Source organism: Cololabis saira, chromosome 19 (genome assembly GCF_033807715.1).
Source record: "Cololabis saira isolate AMF1-May2022 chromosome 19, fColSai1.1, whole genome shotgun sequence".
Taxonomy (NCBI): domain Eukaryota; kingdom Metazoa; phylum Chordata; class Actinopteri; order Beloniformes; family Belonidae; genus Cololabis; species Cololabis saira.
This window is the reverse complement of record NC_084605.1, coordinates 16,149,538-16,171,792: the sequence shown is the minus strand read 5'-3', so window position 1 is coordinate 16,171,792 and position 22,255 is coordinate 16,149,538. Positions and strand designations below refer to the sequence as shown.

Below are 22,255 nucleotides of genomic sequence, written 5' to 3'. Positions count from 1 at the left end.
CGGGGCTTGAACCTGTCAGAGACGCTCAGCGTCAAACTACCCAAAATAATAACTAGGAACACGAGAAACCACAATGTGTACTGTCAAAATAAAACTTGAGATGGAACTTAAAGGGGACCTATTATGAAAAACACGTTTTCTCTTGCTTTAACATATATAAAGTGGTCTCCCCTCAGCCTGCCAACTCAGAGAAGGAGGAAAGCAACCACATTCTGCAGTGTCTGTACAGCCGCCCGGATGAGCCATCCAGTGTGATGTGACTTCTACGAGCCGTTCAGATTCTGCTCCCGTCGTTACGTGACAAACGACGGGCGCGATTTACATAGGGTGGCTTCCGATGCGTGAAACCACGCCCACAACTAACTTCGCCGGCCGGAGCTTCCACCATTTTTTCATAGCGGTGTATCGCATCATTCAGGCAGCCAATCAGCACAGTGCCTCATTATCATAGCCCAGGGGTTGGCAACCCGCGGCTCTAGAGCCGCATGTGGCTCTTTAGTGCTGCCCTAGTGGCTCCTGGAGCTTTTTCAAAAATGTTTGACCTTTTTTTCTTTTTTTTCTTCTTTTTTTCTTCTTTTTTCCTTTTTTCTCTTTTTTTCTTCCTTTTTACTTTCCTTTTCTCGACATTTAGAAATTTTGACTTTTCTCTCGACATTTCCACTTTTTTCTCAAGATTGTACTTAAACATTAATCTCGACATTTCCACTTTTTTCTTGACATTTCGACTTTTTTCTTGACATTTTGACTATTTCCTCAACATTTCGACTTTTTTCTCAAAATTTCGACTTTTTTCTCGACATTTTGACTTTATTCTCAACATTTCTCCTTTCGCCATTTGCCTTCATTCTAAGGCTTATACAAGACTTTCATTCTTTGCGGCTCCAGACATATTTGTTTTTTGTGTTTTTGCTCCAATATGGCTCTTTCAACATTTTGGGTTGCAGACTCCTGTCATAGCCCCACCCACTCAGAATCCCTCATAGATAATGAGGTTAGAGAATGGGAAGATAAAGACATGGCCCAGAGGCTGAATTTCTAATTTATTTAGCAAAAACAATCAAAAGCCTGTTTTTAAGACATTCAAGGCCTGTTTAAAATAGGTATTAGATGCCATAATAGGTCCCCTCTAAGGATGAGCAACCGTCACGTCACAAAGGTGTTTTATTCTGAAAAGCTGAACCGGAAGAGGAGGGTTTCCTGCAGTCAGCTTGACGCAGGTTAGCGCACTAACTGGAAAAACGACATCTAGCACCGCCGCATCCTCCTGCCCCGGTCTGGGCGGGTTTAAAACCAGCCCGCTCCCAGACCCGGTCCAGACCCGACCCAGACCCGACCCACGGCCGCGGCTCGGTGTCCTGCATCTTCCCTCCTCACCGCCAGAACCACCAGAGGACCAACATGAACGACACCGGACTCAGCAGTTATGACTTTGAGCGGCGTTTTGACGAGAGACGAGCTCTGGAGTGGATGCAGGAACACTGGTGAGTATCTCCGTCCTCTGACCCGCAGAGCTCCAGCTCTGCTTCTTGCATCTGCTTAAGGCAGTACTCGAGTTGTAAAAAAAAAAACCAGGGGGGATGGTGGATTTTATCATATGGGGACAGATAATTTGTGCTGATTACAAATAATATAATATATTACAAATAATAGCACTGACCAAAACACCTGCAGAAATACTGCAGGAATGACATAGCAGCAGTTAAATGCAGCCTTCTGTAAGCTTTAAATATCCACTGGGCTTACATCAAATACATCAAAACACAACAATAAAAAACAGTTTTCTGAACTTATCAATATGATTCTGTCCTTCACAGGATAAGTAAAATGGATCACTGAAAAAACTCAAAATCCTAACAAGAATATTTGTCTTATTTCTAGTTAAAATGTCTCATTTTAGTAAAAAGAATGTCATTACACTTAAAACAAGACTCATCACTGGAAAAAAAACAACAATTTTCTCCTGTTTCAAGTAGATTTTCACTTAAAATAAGTAGAAAAATCTGCATGTGGAACAAGATTTTATTGCTTGTAATGAGAAGATAAATCTTGTCCCATTGGCAGATTTTTCCTACTTTCAAGTGAAAATGTACTTGAAACAGGTGAAAATTGTCAAATAAGTTATTTTTCTGGTTCAATTCAATTTTATTTATATAGCGTCTAATACAACAAAAGTTGTCTATAGACGCTTTCCAGAGACCCAGAACATGACCCCCGAGCAATTATTACATAAACAATGGCAAGGAAAAACTCCCCTTTTGGAGGGAAGAAACCTTGAGCAGGACCAGGCTCATAAGGGGGGACCCTCCTGCCAAGGGCCAGACTGGGGGTCACCGAAATGAAAATTTGTGGCCGAAACCGAAACCGAAAATAATAATAAACACTTGGCCGAATACCGAACAATACTGAACATGGTTCTTCAGCAGTTTTTCATTTATTTTGCCAATTTTTTCACCATTGCATAAATCAAATACATTTGATTTAGGCATGCTTTTCAAAGAAAACAATCTTTTACAAAATTACAAGGTAGAAAATATTTATTGAACATAAAAAAATGAACATTTTTTAATTTCCCAGCATTATGTTGTTTTGGTTCCACCTCCTGGTGAATGTTAGGTAAAATTCTTATGGGGTTAGTTTTGGTTGGCCAACGATTTATGTAGTGCGCAACGTTACGGGACGGAGCGGCCAGTCTATTTCCTTATATTACAACGCCGTTATTAATTGTTCGGTTTTTTTCCCCACTTATTCCACCGAACACTGAAGGTGTTTTTTTGCCATTTTCGGCCGAACAATTTCGGTTACCGAACAATCGATGCATCACTAGGTCGGGGACGTCAACAGCACAGCAGGCAGGTGGAAGCAGCAGCGGGATGACCGGGGGTGGGGACCGCAGGCCAGCACGCAGCTCCCGAAGCTCCGGCCCAATCAGCAAGTCCCAGGTTGGGGTGCAGGGTCGGGGAAAGGTTGAAAAGGGGCAGGGCCAGGGATGGTGATGACTCTAAATGTTGAAATAGCAGTAAAACCACATTCATTGATGAAATTACATAAGGGATGGCAAGGGGGGATGGCAGTTTTACAGGGGGGATGATTTTGACTGTTTTTATTTCAGGGGGGATGCCATCCCCCTTCATCTCCCCCTCAACTCGAGTACTGGGTTTAGGGGCTTTGGAACTGCCCCGACTTACCTCATGGATCTCCTAACTCCTCAGACATCCTCACCTCCCTCCGTTCCTCCTCCACCTACCTCTTAAAAACCAAACAAACTAAACTCCGCACAATGGGTGATGGAGCCTTCAGTTCTGCTGCTCCTCACCTATGGAATTCCCTCCCAGACCAGCTGAGGGCCTTGCAGACTGTGGACGCTTTTAAACGTGACCCTTAAAACACACCTTTTTAAAAAAGCCTGCTGGTTTTATTCATGGTTGATTTTAACTTGTAGCACTTTGAGATTTGTTTTTAATGAAAAGTGCACTAGAAAATAAAATGTATTATTATTATTATTATTATTATTATTATTATTATTATTATTATTATTATTATTATTATTATTATTAGGGAGTGGGAGTCAGTAGTGGCTGGTGCTAAAAATCTTTGGGGGGCGCAATTTACCTTGGCACACATGGAGGTGTAACGGTCCACAGAAGTCCCAGTTAGGTACAAGCTTGGTTTGATGGGGAAAAAATAAATATTTTGGTCCTTTTTATTTTGAAAAATGTAACCACCCAACAATGACTTGTTGGTCATACGTTTTAGTGAAGCAGTTCAGTTCTGCTGAAGTGGAAAAAGACAACTGAACATAAAGTAGGGGTTTAACATTTCAACAAGTCCACTGTTATTTTGTATTGTTTTTTTCTTCCTGGTTTGGGTTCAGTTTATTTTACACATTAGAAAGAAGAAAACCAGCTGTGACCCTGCAGGAGGCTCCAGCTGTCAGTACGTTTACATGCAGCAGTTCAATCGGGTTGCAGATCGTATCAGATAATGACATGCAGAAGATCGGATCACTTGTCTGAGTATACATGCTTTTCAGAGATTAGACTGAATCAGATTGAATAATCCAGTATAACCAGAGCATGGCTGACTCCGTGACGCTAGGTGGCGCTGTACCCAAGGTAACCATTTCAACAAAGAGCCACTTCCGGTTGACCTCTGCTTAACAACAACAAGAAAAAAAGTGCATTCTCACTGCTTTCCTATTAATAATCTGTCTAAAACAGCCTTTCTCAACCTTTTTTCAGTCATGACACCTTTCAAAAGTGAATAAAATCTCACGACACCCCAGAGTAAAATATAATTAAAAACCGCACTGCATCGCTCTGACTGTAAATGCATAAGTCCCGTTTATTTTGTATCAATAACTTGAACACGATAACTGCACCAGAGTAGAAGTCATCGTTCACTGTTGTGCTTGGTTGCCACGCTGATGGACAGAAACTATGGTGATTTTTAAAAGAAAGACTGCCTAAAGAGACTTTTCCAGCTGGCTTTTCCAGGCGGCTTCACTTTGAAGTGAAGCCTGATTTATGGTTCCGCGTTAAATCGACGCAGAGCCTACGCCGTAACGTACGCGGCGAAGTGCACCGTACGTGCGCGCCGCCGCATAACCTACAGCGTAATCTCTGTGTTGGTTAACGCAGAACCATAAATCAGCCTTAAGGCTGCGAGCGGCGTGTGAGCGATGGATGACTGAGGGGGAACAGTTTCACCAAGAGTGCAAGGCTGCGCCGGGCAAGTTATGCCACAGTTTGCAGATGGATTGTTGATGCGTGGGCTAATGTGTCTGCTGGGACTATTTTGCAAGCTTTTGCAAAAGCGTGCATTTCCGAGGCGCCGCACGGCACGGAAAGTGACTCTGACAGCGAGGAAATTCGGACTGGCACAGCTGAATTAGCGGAGCTCTTTAATGCAGAAACAGATGATGAAGACTTCGATGGGTTTGATTAATGTAAAAACTGAAATAAAGTACAATTAAACAAAGTATTGCTCCCGCTCTATTTTTAAATACGCACACTTGTGTGCTTGTGTGTGTGTTCCGCGGCGCGCATGTGTGTGTAGACGCCGCCTTTTCGGTCGGTGCGCCGTGTGTGTGTTTGTAATACAGAAATGACACAAAACTGAGGGTATGCCTTTCCACACGGCGCCTGTATGGTCGCGAAAATACGGTGTGTATATATATATATATATATATGAAATGTCAGAATAGGTCATTTTTTGACGACACCCCTGAAGCAGTCAGACGACACCCCAGGGTGCTACTACTGAGCACGCGCCGTCTCCTTTCACTTCCGGGTGAATCCCCTCCCCCGGGGGAAAACCCCACCCGGGGGAAATTCTCGAGCATGCGCAGACTGCAATATCTATGTCCCCGTATACATGGCGTTAACAACCCGATTGCGACTGGGTTATCTAGGTCAGTGGTTCTCAAACTTTTTACACTTGGTACCACCTGAGAAAATAATTTGCTCTCCAAGTACCACCTAATTACCAACATTAAAGTACAGTAGCGGAGTAAGTCAAAGTTTTCATGAAAAACATTTTGAAAGTTTTATTTAACAAGTTTATTTAATAGTGTTGACAACTGTAACAATCATACACAGATGGAACACTGTGTTTAAAATTGGAAAATTATAAACTACTGTACAAAATCTATCAAAATGCACTGCATATAAAAATGAAATAAACATTGTAATAAAATAAATATAAAACAAATCTTCAATGTTATTTGAAACTGTACTTAAAAACTGTGCTGTGCTGAAATGTTATAACTTTACTGACTTCACTTAAAAAAAAGACCAAAAAATAAAAACAGGCTATGCCTGACTACAGTTCTTGCTGTTTCTCAGCTTTAGTGACTCCTTTCTGAAACAGAGACAAACACAAACACAGAGACAGAACAATAAGATTTAAGAATAAAAAGTGTGGAAAAGCATTCAGAATAAGAGTTCCAATTAAACATCCACAGATATGATGACCACTTACATGAGCTTAATGTGATGGGTGTGCTTGCCTCTGTGAACACAGTCGGGGAATGTCTGGGTCAATGGAGGTCAGCTTCAGTCTCAGGTTGGGCTCAGCCTCCACTCTGCTTCTGTACTTTGTTTTTATGACAACAAGTGAAGAGAAGCCTTTCTCACACAGGTAGGTGGTTGCAAAGGGAAGGAGAGTGCGCACTGCTTTGTCAGAAAGCACAGGGTACTCACTGTACTGCTTTATCCAAAAGTCCAACATTGTGTGCTCTTTGAAAGAAGCCTTCAGTGTTTCATCACAAGATAGTTCTATCAAACTCTCCTGCTCAACAGCATTTAAGTCCCCTGAGACCATGTGGGTAATGTCAATGGTGAAGGGATTTCTCATCCAGCTGCCAGCTCCATCTTTGTGCAGCCCTGGGAAATACTTGCAGAACTGTTCTCTGAGTGAGGCAAGGTGTGCAGCGATGTTCTCCCTCACTCCATCTTCAAGCATCAGGTCATTTTCTGACAAAAAACTCTCCAACGCAGGGAAAGCTGAGACATCACCTGCTCTGACTTTGATTTCAAATAACTCAAGTTTTTTTATCAGTGCATTGATTTTGTCCTGCACACCAAAAACATTTACAGAGAGTCCCTGTAGTCCCAAGTTGAGTTCATTTAAACGAGAGAAAATGTCTGACAGGTAGGCCAACTGGCAGAGCCACACTGGTTCCTCAAAAAGGTCTGCGAAGGGGGAGGTTGTTCCTTGCAAGAACAGATGCACCTCTCTGTGTAGTTCAAACAGCCTCGAAAGCACCTTCCCCCTTGAGAGCCATCTTACTTCAGTATGAAGTAAAAGCTGGACATGCTCACTTCCCATCTCCTCACAGAGCACGTGAAATAACTGAGCATTCATTGGTCTGGCCTTGATGAAGTTCACCGTTTTTACAGCTGAATCCAGCACAGACTAAAGCTCTTCAGGCATCCTCTTCACTGCCAGCGCCTCACGATGGATGCTGCAGTGAGTCCAGCGCATCTCGGGCGCCACCTCTCGGATGCGAGCCACTACCCTGCTATTACGGCCAGTCATTGCTCTTGCTCCATCCGTACACACACCCACACACCTTTTCCAGTCCAGTCCGTTCTCTTGCATAAACTCATTTAGTACTTGGAATATTTGGTCTGCTGTAGTTCTGGTCTGAAGTGGTTGACAAAACAACAAATCCTCCGTAGCTGCACCGTCATTTTCATATCGCACGTAAACCAATAATTGTGCTAAATCTGCGACGTCTGTTGTCTCATCAAGCTGTATGGAAAAATATCAGCTTTTTTTAACGCGTTCAATCAGTGTGTTTTTAACATCGTTGACCATGTCTGTTATTCTTCTTGATACTGTGTCGTTTGAAAGCGGCACGAAGTTTAACTTCTTGGCAGCATCTTCTCCACACATGATCTTTGTCATCTCTTTGGCTAATGGTAAACACAGCTCTTCTCCAATTGTGTGAGGCTTACCGGCTCTGGCGATCCGGAGGCTGGCACGATATGATGCTTCCTGTGCTTTGCTTGTGGGTGTACCATAGGACTGAATCGCGGACTTTGACTGCTTCAGTCCTTCACGTTTTCGTAAAAAAAAAACTCACTGGTTTGTCCGCAAGTGCCGGGTGTTTGGTTGTTAGATGCCGGGTGAGATGCGAGGGTTTCATTGATTCATTGGACAGCAGGTCACCACACAGCACACACTGCGGTCTGGGCTCTTCCTCTGTTCCGCTACAAATAAATCCAAATTTGATGTAGTTCTCGTCATATCTCCTTACTGTTTTTTGTCGTTTTTTTGGTAACAGTAGCAGATGTTGTGGGGCGGCTGGTACTGGCGTCACTGTTCGCGCTTGTGCTAGGCTCACACACATCGGTTGATACAGTTTTTTCATACATTCTCATATATTAAATAGTGTTTCACCTTTTAAATTATTAATTATTTTTTTTAGTATTTAGTGATTATTTTGCGTGCCGTACCACTAGAGGGAGCCCGCGTACCACTAGTGGTACGCGTACCACAGTTTGAGAAAGGCCGATCTAGGTGCTCCAACCCGATTAATAAATCGGGTTAGCCAGTCCCACATACAGTAGGTCCGAATTAGATCGGGTTCAGGTGTTTACATGCAGTTTAAAAGTCTGAATGATGTCTTATCCGATCTGCAACCCGAATTGAATTGCTGCATGTAAACATGCTGCGTGACTCTGCGGGCCACACAGCTGTGCAGCAGAGCCTCCCATCAGCACACAGCGAGAGATTAGATCATACCTTTTTATGGACCAAATACCTTTGTAAACTGGAAAGTGATCATTCTTCCTCATCGTCAAGTGAAGTGCTTTGATAGGAGGTGTGAACACAGCTGACCTTGTAAAACCACATTTCTGAGCTCCGCTGAACTTGATTAGGGCGTTTCTTTCCACAGTAACTAGTCTGTCTAATGAGAGCTGGTCCAGTATCAGTAGTGAAGTAACACTTGATTATGTCAGCTATCATTCATTAAGTGCACTAATATTCCATTAGTGAATTTGCAAGGAACGGTACAACAGCTCCCTGTCCACCGAGTGTTTACAGCTCTGTTCACAGCATCTGGTTTAGCAGGTGGGAGTCGGTGGCGGCTGGTGCTAAAAATCTTTGGGGGGCGCAATTTACCTTGGCATACATGAGGGTGTAATGGTCCACAGAAGTCCCAGTTAGGTACAAGCTTGGTTCGATGGTGAAAAAAGAAATATTTCGGTCCTTTAATTTTGAAAAATGTAACCACCCAACAATGACTTGTTGGTCATGGGTTTTAGTGAAGCAGTTCAGTTCAACTGCAGTGGAAAAAGACAACTGAACATAAAGTAGGGGTTTAACATTTCAACAAGTCCACTGTTATTTTGTATTGTTTTTTTCTTCCTGGTTTGGGTTCAGTTTAATTTACACATTAGAGAGAAGAAAAACATTAACATTTCCATTGTTCTGTCTGGAATTTATATTATTTGAAAAGATAACGTTCCTTTCTTTCAGATATTTGATAATATACAAAATCAACAAATATTATTTCAAAAGCAAGTGTTATTGAACCTATTTAAAAATCTGGTTATGTTGTTCAGTATGATTTTCTAAAAAAGACGGGGAATAAATTGTCCAATCACATTAGATAAAAAAAAACAACAGCAGATCGCTGTGGTCCCTGAAGACTCTCTCTCTCCTGATGCTGCATCAGCAGCATCAGGCAGTGTCCAAGGCTACCGTTGTGATTGACAGGTTCCATAGTTATGATTGACAGGTTCCACCGTTGTGATTGACAGGTTCCATAGTTATGATTGACAGGTTCCACCGTTGTGATTGACAGGTTCCACCGTTGTGATTGACAGGTTCCATCGTTGTGATTGACAGGTTCCACCGTTGTGATTGACAGGTTCCATTGTTGTGATTGACAGGTTCCACCGTTGTGATTGACAGGTTCCATCGTTGTGATTGACAGGTTCCATTGTTGTGATTGACAGGTTCCATTGTTGTGATTGACAGGTTCCATCGTTGTGATTGACAGGTTCCATTGTTGTGATTGACAGGTTCCATTGTTGTGATTGACAGGTTCCATTGTTGTGATTGACAGGTTCCATTGTTGTGATTGACAGGTTCCACCGTTGTGATTGACAGGTTCCACCGTTGTGATTGACAGGTTCCACCGTTGTGATTGACAGGTTCCACCGTTGTGATTGAGAGGTTCCATAGTTGTGATTGACAGGTTCCATCGTTGTGATTGACAGGTTCCATTGTTGTGATTGACAGGTTCCATCGTTGTGATTGACAGGTTCCATTGTTGTGATTGACAGGTTCCACCGTTGTGATTGACAGGTTCCATCACAACGGAAATATACCATTTTACAAAAACTGAAAACATCTGGTGAGGGGAAGAAGACCAACAGAGAAGACGCAGGGACGTAGAGCAAAAAAAATAAAAAAAATAGATATTCTAGCATTGGCGTGACAGCACCTGTGTCCAACTGGAGTCTCAGTAGTCTGACCAGCAGCTGTACCCTCCTAGGTGATTTTTAATGCTTGTGTTGTTCTCTAGTAGTAGTAGAGCAGCGTGGGTCCTGCAGGAGACAGGAATGAGACTGTCTGCAGACACACTGGCGGTCAGAGGAGCCGTGGTGGTTCATGTCTCCTCCAGGCATTAGATTCAAAATGAGCCAATATTTTTCCTGAAGTGGTCAAATGCTTGTGTCATCCAGCTTAGATGAGATGCGAGTGGGTCCCAGGAAGTTGGGAGCCACGCAGGTTTGAGTCTGAGGCTCTGCTGCTGGACACAGTGTGGAGGGTTTACAGCTGCTGCTTTGAGATGGTTCCAACAACCCGGTTGTGGTCAGATCCATCTCTGATTCCCAGTACCATCCGGACCAGTGCCTTCGTCTCCCCGGGGGCTTGATGTGAGGCAGAGTGGGGTTTTGATTTTAAGTAGGGCTGGGCGATATGGCCTTTTATTAATATCTCGATATTTTTAGGCCATGTCACGATACACGATATACATCTCGATATTTTGCCTTAGCCTTGAATTAACACTTTGATGCATACAATCACACCAGTTTGACGATTCTATATGTCTATTGTCTACATTAAAACATTCTTGTTCATACTGCATTAATATGCTAATTTTAACTAACTTTCATGCAAAAAGGGGGAATAAGTCAAATTTACCAAAACTGTATTTATTAAACAGTTACTAAGCAGTGAGTGGCACAAACATAAAAAGTGTCATTTCAAAACAGAAAGTGCACGTTGCATCTCTCTGACTCCCCGTCTGAAGAACATCTGCTAAAAACATCTTCTGGTCCCGGTTTTACCAGGATGAGCTGCTCTGAGCAGCAGGGGCCCCTTAGAGCACCTTCATATTAAGACTAATTGTAGGTGTAGGGACTGCAATGTTTCATCCTCTCCTCCTTTACTTTGCATCACTTGTCAGGTTTGCATTATGCATCTTCAGTTTCATACAAGTAAAAATATTTTGCCACAAACTGAATAGTTTCTCTCGTGTATGATTTGACTTTTTTCTTTTCCAGAAATGTAACAACTAAAATTAAATAAAAGTAAATAAATACATACAATTTTACATCATAAAAAAGATTGATTCATGCTCACCTTATACGTGTAAGAGGAGATTTATTTTGGTTAAGAAGGTTATTTTGGTAATTCAGGGTTCATTATTTTATAAATATATTCTTTATATTCTGATGTAAATCAGGGACTATAATTACACTAGTCAGTTTATCTGTAGTGATTAGTCTGTTTTAGATTGGGCGGAGTGATACGCCACAGTACGGCACTAGGTGCTGTTGTTGATCTAAATTCCTACACTGTTGAGCGGAGATTAAAGTACACTCGAACTCAGAAGAAGATGTCTCCGTGTTTATCCTACTCACCACGACCCGCATTATTATGTTTTATGTAAAGCGCTTTGCAATGCAGTTTTAATTTTGTATGAAAAGTGCTTAACAAATAAAGATTGATTTGATTCTGCTCATCTCTGCTGTGTTTCTGCAGGAACAAGTCCTTCATGTTCTGCGGCCTGTACGTGGCGCTGGTGTTCGCCGGCCGCCACTTCATGAGGGAGAGGCCCAAGCTGAACCTGCGTGGACCGCTGGTGCTGTGGTCGCTCGGCCTGGCCGCCTTCAGGTGAGTCACTCACTACTTCTGTCTTCTTTGATGACTGACGGTTTGGTTATGTCACATGTTTTCACCAGTGAACGTAGCGCTCGGGTCTACAGGGAGCAGTGATCCACCGGACCGGACCGGTGGTTATTGTTATTACATCTATTATATCATCTTTTTGGATACTATCATGAGTTGTTTATTGTACGCAGCGTTTCACAAACGTTTCACTGAAGTCGGGAGTTATATTCGGGCAACTTCTCATATGGATTTATTTATGTATTTTGTTTCATTCTCTAAATCCAAAATGCACTAGTTTATTTATTTATTTTTTCCTTTCTTCTTTTTATGTGAAAAGGGTAGGCGTCATAAGCTTAGGCTTCAGTCTAGACCTTTTGGTCCATGGTTTTTAGTTAAAATTATGTATATATGGAGCCACGGATATATATATATATATATTTATATATATATATATATATATATATATACACCAAAAAAATTATATATATTATATTTTTTTGTATTACAATGATGATTTACACCTCTACTTTGGGTTATTGTGTTGTGGAAATTGAAAGGACCAATAAACTAAATTAAACTAAGGGGTAAATCCACAAAGAACAGATTGCGCCCGCAAATAGCGCTGTGAATTGCGCCGCATTTGCGCCCGCAATTTGCCCCGCCTTAAGGTCCTATTCACAAAAGATTTTGCTCTAATTTTATGCCGGCGCAAACACGCCCATAAAGTTTTGCGGCTGAGTGCAATTTCCCCTTGTCTGAGTAAGTGAGCGGAGCTGCTTCCAGTGTTCTCCATATTTCTGCACACACATTGGTCCATAATCAAAACTGCAGAAATAAAAAATAAAGCGAGTGAAAATAAAACGCTGTGAGGCGCAAGGGCGCAATTTCCACTGGGAACAGGGGGGGCATGTCCCCCCCCACTTTTCAAACTCATGCTTTTGCCCCCCCAGCTTTTTTACAGTTTAAGAACTAACGGTAGGCTCAGCCTGTATTACAAATCATCAAGAGACTGTGCGAAGACCGGACGGCAGCCCGCTCCCCCTCCTCCCTCCTTCCTCCGTGCTGCTCAAGGATGATTTATGGTCTGCGTTAAATCGACGCAGAGCATATGGCGTAGGTTACGCGGCGGGCGCACCGTACAGTGCGCGTCGCCGCGTACCCTACGGCGTAACCCTACGGCGTAGGCTCTGCGTCGATTTAACGCGGACCATTATTTAGGCATAATTAGGCTTAACTAGTGTGCGTGTGTGACAGACGTGCATGGGACGATTGTGAAATATGGAATAAACTGTTTTATATGAATTCTAATTCCAAATTACGTAACAATTCCGTATTTCAAGGGACGGGTGGCAGCCCACTCACCGCGGCTGCATCTCCAGCAGCAGCTGAGAGTCCTGACTGACGCTGAGCTTCACAGGGACACGATCAGCGCTATTTTATTATAAGTCTGATATATGTTGTGATATGTGATGACATTATTAAGCTGGTAAACACACACATTCTAGATTTATATGTTTATATGGTGGAATTGTTTGTAATAAAGCAGCCCCTACTGTATGGATGAATCCTGAGCTCCTGTTATTTTTATTTTTAAATCCGAGATAAGTCCACAACCCCACTTGATCTGACTGTCTACAGTCATGTCTGACTATAGATTTCACCCTTAATATCATTCAGTATCACACAGGCTTGAATTACATTGAAGAGAGAGAGAAACAGAGAGATGGGGAGTGAGGAGTGAGTTTGCGTGCAGTTAATACACACTTCGAAAAGACAGTATTTGCTCCACTATTTTTGCGTGTGGCAAATGGATGCATGCATGCAAATGGCACAGGCGCACAATGCCACTATTTGCTTGGCAGCGCAGTTTGTGCTGCAATTCGCCCTTTGCGGGTGCTTTGTGAATTAGACGCTCTCTTTTTGTGTCATTTGCACCGGTTTAGCGGCCGCAAAAGCCGCGCAATCCTTTTGTAAATTTACCCCTAAGTGTTTTGTTGTAGGAGGATCCTTTAATGAGCTGATGCCTGATCGATCGATTTTCAGATAAAAAAGTTTCTGTGAATGCCTTCTCCACCATTTATTTCTCATTTACAAACCAAATACTTGTGAGAATTTTATGAATTTATTTAAAACCAAGGATCCTTCTGTGTTTGAAGTGTGTCTGAGGTGTAACACTGCAGAGGGTTTTATCTGTGCTATTGTGTGTGTTCTAACCGTCAGCATCGTACCATAACCCTGTGGGTCAAGGAGCAGTGATGCAACCTTCCCACTGCCCCTTTGGCTCACCTACTGCAGCTGTTATAAAACCATAAAACACATCAAAGAGCTTCGTAGATAAGCAGGATGACGTTCCCAGCTCTGAACACATTATGGTCCAGCCCGGCTGTGAAAGATCCACGTGTTCATTTGTCTGGTGCACCAGTGAACAGAATCAAATGTTAATACAAGCTTTTATTATATCATGCACAATGTTTTCTAGCCGGAGGTTCACTTTTCTCAAACCACATAGGTAGGAGAGAAATGCACACTGTGGTAATCAATCCAGTCATATTTATACTAAAAAAGGGAGGTGTTTAGTATGTTATAGGAGCCGAGGTTGAACCTTATCTGGGAGGCCAACTGCAGGGAAAGGAACTTAAACATGTCACACTTTCAGCCATATATTTTCTGTTGTCTATCTTTAATCATGACAATCAAGACATGCCAACTCAGCAAAGATCTTTTTTTTTTTAGATAGACAGTGTTTATTGTCCCCGTGGGGAAATTCAGCTGGACTGCTATTTCCTATCAATATTTAAAAGTTTAATGGCTTGGGGTATAAAGGACTTGTTTGACCTGTTCTTAGTGAACAGGGGGGGGCAATAACGCCGAGCTGATGATAACAGTTTAAAACTGGAAGTAAGTGGGTGCCTCTCATCAGCCACAAGGGCATTGTGGGGTATTAGATCTACGACAACCAAAACCAAGAGAAAAACAGGAGGGGACCCATCAATCTTAAACATCCGTTCCTCTTCGTCGTCCTCACCTAAAGAAGAACTCAGCTAATCAGTCTGGACAGGAGGTGGTTCTGCGCTGAGAGCAACCATCAGTGTACAATCTTACAGAAAAAACCCCTCATACTTTTAACAATTTCATAAAATCCTAACAGCTGGATCAGAGCACGCCACCAACTGCTGGTGCTTCTTTAATGAGGTAGAAAACACCACAGTGATCCCGCGTGTGTGTGTGTGTGTGTGTGTGTGTATGTGCCGGCTTGCATGCTCCCTCTGCAGCATCGTGGGAGCAGTCAGGACTGGACTGTACATGCTGCACGTCCTGACGACCGGCGGCTTCAGGGAGTCGGTGTGTGACAACAGCTTCTACAGCGCCGCCGTCACCAAGTTCTGGGCCTACGCTTTCATCCTGAGCAAAGTCCCCGAGCTGGGTAAGGTCTGAAACATCTGTATGAAACATGCATCAGGGACCTTTCACATTCAGAGCAAGTAAACTAGGTTGCACTGTGCAGCTTGACGGCAGCAGGAACTCAGCAGTCACAGGAGCTGCCTGACACCACTGTGGGGGGGGGGGGGGGCGGGCAACTTTTGTGTGACTGAATGAACTTATAATAGCGGATTGCTCCTGTAAATATATTGTTTGTTATGTCAGAACTGATTTCAAATGAAATTCACAGAAGATAATATGCAACATATTTGCAGTCTGAACTAGATGTCATCTCCTCCTCTGCTCCTTTGAGCACCAGCACAACAAACTACAAGAACCGTGGACAACAATGATGGCTATGAGATACTTATAATAAATAAAAAATGGAAGAGGAGAGAGAAGAAGGGTGATGGGCACCGCCCAGTGGATCATGCCGGTGCCCCCTGCAGCATAGGCCTATAGCAGCATATCTACCACGAAGCTGTTTGAGACTAACTATTATAGTCTTGTTCTATAGCTGCAGCTATGACTACTGACTAGGGCTGCACGATTCTGGACAAAATGAGAATCACGATTTTTTTGCTTAGAATTGAGATCACGATTCTCTCACGATTTTTTTCCAATATAAAATTTATTGCACTTATTACTTTAACTTTGCAACAGCTGAACAAAAATATAATAACAATAAACATCTCTTGTCTTCTTTACACAAACCTTTGAATAATTTAAACAATAATAACAATTTTGAACAATATTTGTTCCTCCCTGAGTTGAACACCCTTTCAGAAAGGGGACTTGTAACAGATCCTGTAGTTCTGAGGCAACAAATTATTCCTCTGGCTGGGATGAACCCCCCATTGCCTTTTGCTGCTATTAAGAAGCTGCCGAAAGGTAAACGTTACAAAAAATATGATGGTGCCTGATAAAAGACTGGCATCATTTGTAACAGCTGACATTGAACATAAAAACAATAAACATCTCTCTTGTCTTTAAATAATTTAAACAATAATAACAATTTAACAATATTTGTTCCTCCCTGAGTTGAACACCCTTTCAGAAAGGGGACTTGTAACAGATCCTGTAGTTCTGAGGCAACAAATTATTCCTCTGGCTGCTTTTTGCTGTAACAGCTGACATTGCACATAAAAACAATAAACATCTCTCTTGTCTTTAAATAATTTTAACAATAACAATTTTAACAATATTTATGTGCAATATGTGTCAGGTGATGAGAAAGGTAGATGTTTCTCCAAATGTAATCCACAATCGTTAACAAAATATAACAAACATGACAACATGATAGTTGACCATGACAGGACTTTGTTGTAGTCCTAGAACATAGGCCTAGTCCTTTTTTTATGCAGCCATCTTTTAAAAAAAAATTTAAATTTTTTTTTTTTTTTTAAATCATCGTCATTTGGAAATGAGATTGTGTTCAAGCATGAATCGAGATCGCGATTTTTTTTAACGATTAATCGTGCAGCCCTACTACTGACTCTAACACATTAGAGTTTACACTAACTAGAGGTTTACTAACACTAACTAGAGGTTTACTAACACTAACTAGAGGTTTACTGAACACTAACTAGAGGTTTACTAAACACTAACTAGAGGTTTACTAAACACTAACTAGAGGTTTACAAACACTAACTAGAGACTTTACTGAACAGAAATGTTTTAAGTTTGGTTTTAAAGGTGGAGGTGGTGTGTCAGCCTCCTTAACCCAGATTGGAAGTTGGTTCCATAGTAACGGTTCCTGATAGCAGAACGCCCGCAATCTCTGCTCTCCGTCGGCCGGAGTGGTTGCCCTGGGAGATGGAGGCAGATGCTGAGGCTGCAGGGAGACTCCATTAGTGCCTGATTAAAACAGGCGGCTGCAGAGGAACTCGCCTTCCTGCCGGTCACACTGCTGCTGTCCTGCAGGATACACACGCTAAACAGTGTTTTTGTTTGTGTGTTTATTTATTTAGTCATCTTTTTACCACGAAGGTCCCGATCTCTTTTTCAAGGGAGTCGTGCCAAGAAGCAGCAACTGCCCATCCCACGGACGCAAGACAGCTACAATAAAAACAGAACATAAAACAAACCAATCTGAAAAGGAACTAACCAAAAGAAACAAGATGTTTCGTAAACAGTTCCAGTCAGAAAGAGCACAAAGCTGGACGGCTTCTTTCCCACATCCTGTACAAAGACGGGGGACGGCCCGTGTGTCCAGGTCCACAAGGGCTGTCGGCTTTCAGCTGAAGGTGCACACTAGGGTTGCCAACTCCCTGAAAAATAAATAAGGGACACCTCATCAACCCGATTGCCTTCATCTTTCCTGGCGTGGTGAATTTTTTTTGCCCCTTTTTTTTGTGAGTGAAACGATTTTTTAACTACCGGTATTTGACTCGAACCTGAATTGAATTATATTTTTGAATGTCATGAACACATTGAAAACAAATTATTATCCAGCAAATCACTTTAATACAAAATAACAAAATGAACTGAATAAAATAAGTATATATTTTTAAACAGAAACCTGTCCTGCTTAACTTAAAATTGTATAAATTAATATAAAACAATAGAAAGAAAGAAAAACATCCATTCTGTAATAGTGCACATTTTTAGTGCATTATCAAAAGTGCAAACAGAAAGTCTGTAGAAAACTTGTAAACATTGTGCCTCAAAGGCCATGACTGTAGGCTACAGTTGCAGTAAAACAGAAAGAAATAACTTATGAACTCGACAGCTCAATGCCATTTTCCATTGGCATTTTATGACTATTTTTTGACTCTCACAGTAATAATATGCTCAATACGGGACGCGTGATTTAGTTTATAAATACGGGGATGATTCCGTTTTGGCAACCCTAGTGCACACAGCGGTAGGGAGGGAGCAGGCCTGGAGGGCCTTGTGAGTCCGTCTGTACCAGTGACGGGCTTCCAGGTCCGGCCGTCCAACCCGGGAATAAAGTTGTCCACTCGGGCAATAGAGGGTATGCATTGACGTCACTTCCCCACTGGACCACGCCCCCTTACTCACACTGAGTGGCAAAAATGGCTGCAACTAGTAGGAGAAACTGTGGAGTCTGTGACGTCATGCTCATTCCCTCTATACTCAGGCAGGGGCGTGCATGTGGAAGAGGTCCCCAAAAGTGTTGCAGCGACACATCTTTGATATGAATAACTGGATCCTATTTTGACGAGATATCCGTTGATCTTGACTTTTGTCCCCCGCTGAGCTCCAGTCCACGTAACCATGTCTGCGCTCTGTCCCCCAGGAGACACGGTGTTCATCGTGCTGCGGAAGCAGCGTCTGATCTTCCTGCACTGGTACCACCACGTCACGGTGCTGCTGTACTCCTGGTACTCCTACAAGGACCAGGTGGCGGGCGGCGGCTGGTTCATGACCATGAACTACGCCGTTCACTCTCTCATGTACACGTACTACGCGGCCCGGGCGGCCAGCCTGCGGGTGCCCCGTCCCTTCGCCATGGTCATCACGGCCACGCAGATCCTGCAGATGGGGATGGGCCTGGCGGTCCTGGCTCTGGTGTACCTCTGGATGCACGAGGTGCGCTGTCCATCCAACATGGACAACATCATGTGGGGCTCTGTCATGTACCTCAGCTACTTGGTTCTGTTCGCCTCGTTCTTCTACAACAACTACCTCAGAGACTCCTCCAAGGACAAAGGATCCAAGGCAGAGTAGAGTCCCAGACTTTTAAAAAATAGTTTCCTGGCTGTTTGGTGTTCTTGTGATCTGGACCCAGAGCTCAGACGGCAGGGACCCAGCTGTCCAGTCAGAGCCTCGGAGGAGCAGGGCTCAGCACATCTGAAACCAATCAATAGTTGTAGTACAGTATGGAGAAAGAAGGGCTCCAGGAGTTCCTCAGACCCCTGACTAATGTCTAAACTACACGTGTAAGGGCCAAGTATTTATTTGTGATTAACAAATGTTTGTCTTTTATGTATTTGTGATAAATGCACAGTTATTGAGCGAGGAGCTTTGCATGTCTCAGCATACAGACTTGGAGCTGAGAAAAAGCACTTACCTCCACCTGTAACGCTGACGCAAGCTTTGAATCGCTTTTCTTTAACCTGCACTTAACCAGAAATGTTAAAATCTGTATTCCTCAACAGTTTTATCCGTCTCTCATGATCTCCCCTGATCACAGAGCCTGAGACTGAGCATGTGCACAGACTCAGACATCCTGCCCCCCCACTTACAGACTTCCTCTGAAGTTTGAAACTATGCACTACCTACTCGATAAGTGGAATATAGCGCCATGATTTTTAGTGAAGAAACAAAAATGTGTCACTCTGCCATGCCAAATAGAACTCGTATGTATTTGCTTGGTAGAGATTTCATGTATGAAGTTGGCGTAGTCTCAGATGTCTTTTCGTTAAAGCTGCAGTCAGGAACTTCTCTAAAATCCAGTAATCGCATTCAGCTCCGTTGGACTCCCAAGCCCCTCCCAAGCCCCGCCCCCTGTAGTTTGGGAGCGTGTCCGTCTAATGGCGCTTTTACATTAGTACCTACTCGGCTCTACTCATCTCAGCTCGACTCAACTCAGCCACGTTTCTTTTCCATAACAATTCAGCACCTGGAGAAGTAGGAGGTTGGAGCGAAGCTACTGTGACATATTTGATTGTGTGATCTAAACGAAAAAGACAACAACACTAAAGATGTAGAACCTGGAGGAGATGATATATGTGCTGCTGGGTCTGTGACTTGTGTTCGATATCAAGTTTTTTTTAGTTTGTCTCGGTGCTGCTGAAAAGTCAGCTGGAGCCGCGAGCCGCTATGAAGTGACAGAGCTCCTGGTAGATCTGGTCGTTCCTTATCGCCCGTCTAGATCCCTTTTTTAATTCTCTCCTCAGCCACCAGGTTTATGAACATCTGCACCTCAGAGTTGGATCACCAAACAGACTTTCGCGCTGCCATTGCCTGTCAACTAAAATGAACAAGAAGCCGCCGTCAGAGTCGCTCTTTAGCTAATTTCCGCCTCCTGACTCAGACGTCTGACTCCAACCCCCCGACCAATCGGTGGCCTGTAGTGTGATGACGTCAGATGCAGCCGACTCAACCGCTTAGAACCTCGGCAGAGTAGTTACAGAAAAGTATCTACTCGGCACGTTAGACCCCTAGTGGGAAAGCGCAAAGGCGAGGCGAGTCAAGTCGGGCTGAGTAGGTACTAGTGGAAAAGCGCCATAAATTGAAGTGCGGGAGCACGAGGAAGTTGCATAACTACAGAGATGGGGGTCGCCAGGACCATGCACTACAGGACTGTCTCAGAAAATTAGAATATTGTGATTAAGTCCTTTATTTTCTGTAATGCAAAAATGTCACACATTCTGGATTCATTACAAATCGACTGAAATATTACAAGCTTTTTATTATTTTAATATTGCTGATCATGGCTTACAGCTTAAGAAAACTCAAATATCCTATCTCAAAAAATTTGAATATTCTGGGAATCTTAATCTTGTAAGCCATAATAGGCAATATTAAAATAATAAAAGGCTTGCAATATTTCAGTTGATTTGTAATGAATCCAGAATGTATGACATTTTTGTTTTTTTAATTGCATTACAGAAAATAAAGAACTTTATCACAATATTCTAATTTTCTGAGACAGTCCTGTAGACTCTGTGACTGACATTTGCCAAAACGCGCCCCCTGGCTGTGATTGGAGGAGCTGCAACGGGAGCGCTGGAAACTTGTAAACGGCATTGAGATGCAGGTGGTGCCAAAGGAGCAGATTTGTTTCTCAAGCTACCAGAAAAATGATCAGAAAATACACTTGCCAACTAAAACGTTTAGCTAAACTGAACCACCTGCGACTATTCCCTTAAAGCAGTGTCTGTTTGGACGGAAATAAATCATACAGGATGATACTAAAATGACCTTATTCCCATATATCTTATTGAACCAAATTTAGAGAGAAAGAAAACGTTTAGATGAGAGCTAACGGTGATCATCGGACCCCAGTTTCTCTTGGAGAGGTTTTGGTACGTTCACGCTGCACTTCAGTTCTGATTTTTGCCCGAATTTGACTCCTATCCGACTTTTTAATGACAGTCTGAACGGTGCAAATCCCTGTTGTTGTTTTTTCAGATCAGTGTTTTGTCTTGAAAGTCTAGAGGAGAGGTACTGAAAGATATGTTCAAGAGTCTTCCTCAACATCCTGAACTTATGGATATGAGACTTCCATAAGATATGAAGGATATGACGAAGACCTCCACATCTGTAGAGGGAGCTGTCGAGCTATACCTGTTGTTTGTGTTGCTTTAATTCTGTCTTAACTTGTATTTACATCTTTCCTCTGTTATCCTTGTGCACTGAAACACAGATTATTCAGATAAACTCAGCTCAAGTTGCTGCATGTTTCCCTGAGGCACATCATTTGAGAAAGAACACACAGTTAAAAGAAACACACAGTTAAAAGAAGTATGTTTCTGCTTCTGATGTTGTTGTGACGTACTGATTTTCTCTGTGAGAAGTTAAGACGGAAGATGCTAAAACTCCCCAACTGATGTGAAATGAACCTTCCAGAGCTCTCGGCTTCAATTTGTTCTTGTCTCCACATCCCACAAGGCCAGTCGTTGCTTTTTATACTAATTAATTGTCTTAAATGTTATTACATATAAAACCATCTACGACACGATCAAGAACCCAAAGCTGCCAAAAAACGACAAACTTGAGCTAATTCTAAACATTATGGATCATTTGTGTGCCAAGAAAAACCTGTTTTACTTGTTCTGTCATATTAAACTCTTAATGGTCTTGGCATCTTAATGCAACATGTTTTCCTCATGAGAAATATAAGAACGTCCTCCCTGTAGAGTCTGCTGTGGGCTTTTCATGTTGAAAATGTTGCAATAAATCCATCCTGGTTTACTGGATCTTCACTTCTTTCTGAGTTGAAAGGTTTTAGCAACACTGACGGCGTAAACATCTCACATGAAACATGCTCCGTCTTTCTTTCCTGAGATCTCTGACATTTCTGTGACATGTTGCTGAATCCAACAGAGATACGTGCAGCTCCGTTTCTCTCTCCAGCTCCGTCCACAGAAGGCGGTTTTAGATGACTTTCATACCTCTTTCAGTGTCCGAATGTCGCTGGTGCTGTTCAGACTACATAAGATAAGATAAGATAAGATATCCTTTATTTTCTCCCTCAGTGGGGAAACTTATTTTTGTTGTCAGCAGT

The 22,255-nt window shown here is 42.6% G+C and overlaps 1 protein-coding gene across 1 annotated transcript; it reads left to right on the top strand.

Moving 5' to 3' along the window:
• The first annotated feature begins 1,233 nt into the window (after nt 1-1,233).
• On the top strand, nt 1,234-19,078 carry LOC133419336 (elongation of very long chain fatty acids protein 6-like). Its single transcript, XM_061708451.1, has 4 exons — nt 1,234-1,481; nt 11,509-11,640; nt 14,910-15,061; nt 18,320-19,078. Exons 1-4 carry the CDS (start codon nt 1,399-1,401, stop codon nt 18,748-18,750), a joined length of 798 nt encoding a protein of 265 aa, XP_061564435.1. The 5' UTR covers nt 1,234-1,398; the 3' UTR covers nt 18,751-19,078.
• The last annotated feature ends 3,177 nt before the right edge of the window (nt 19,079-22,255 follow it).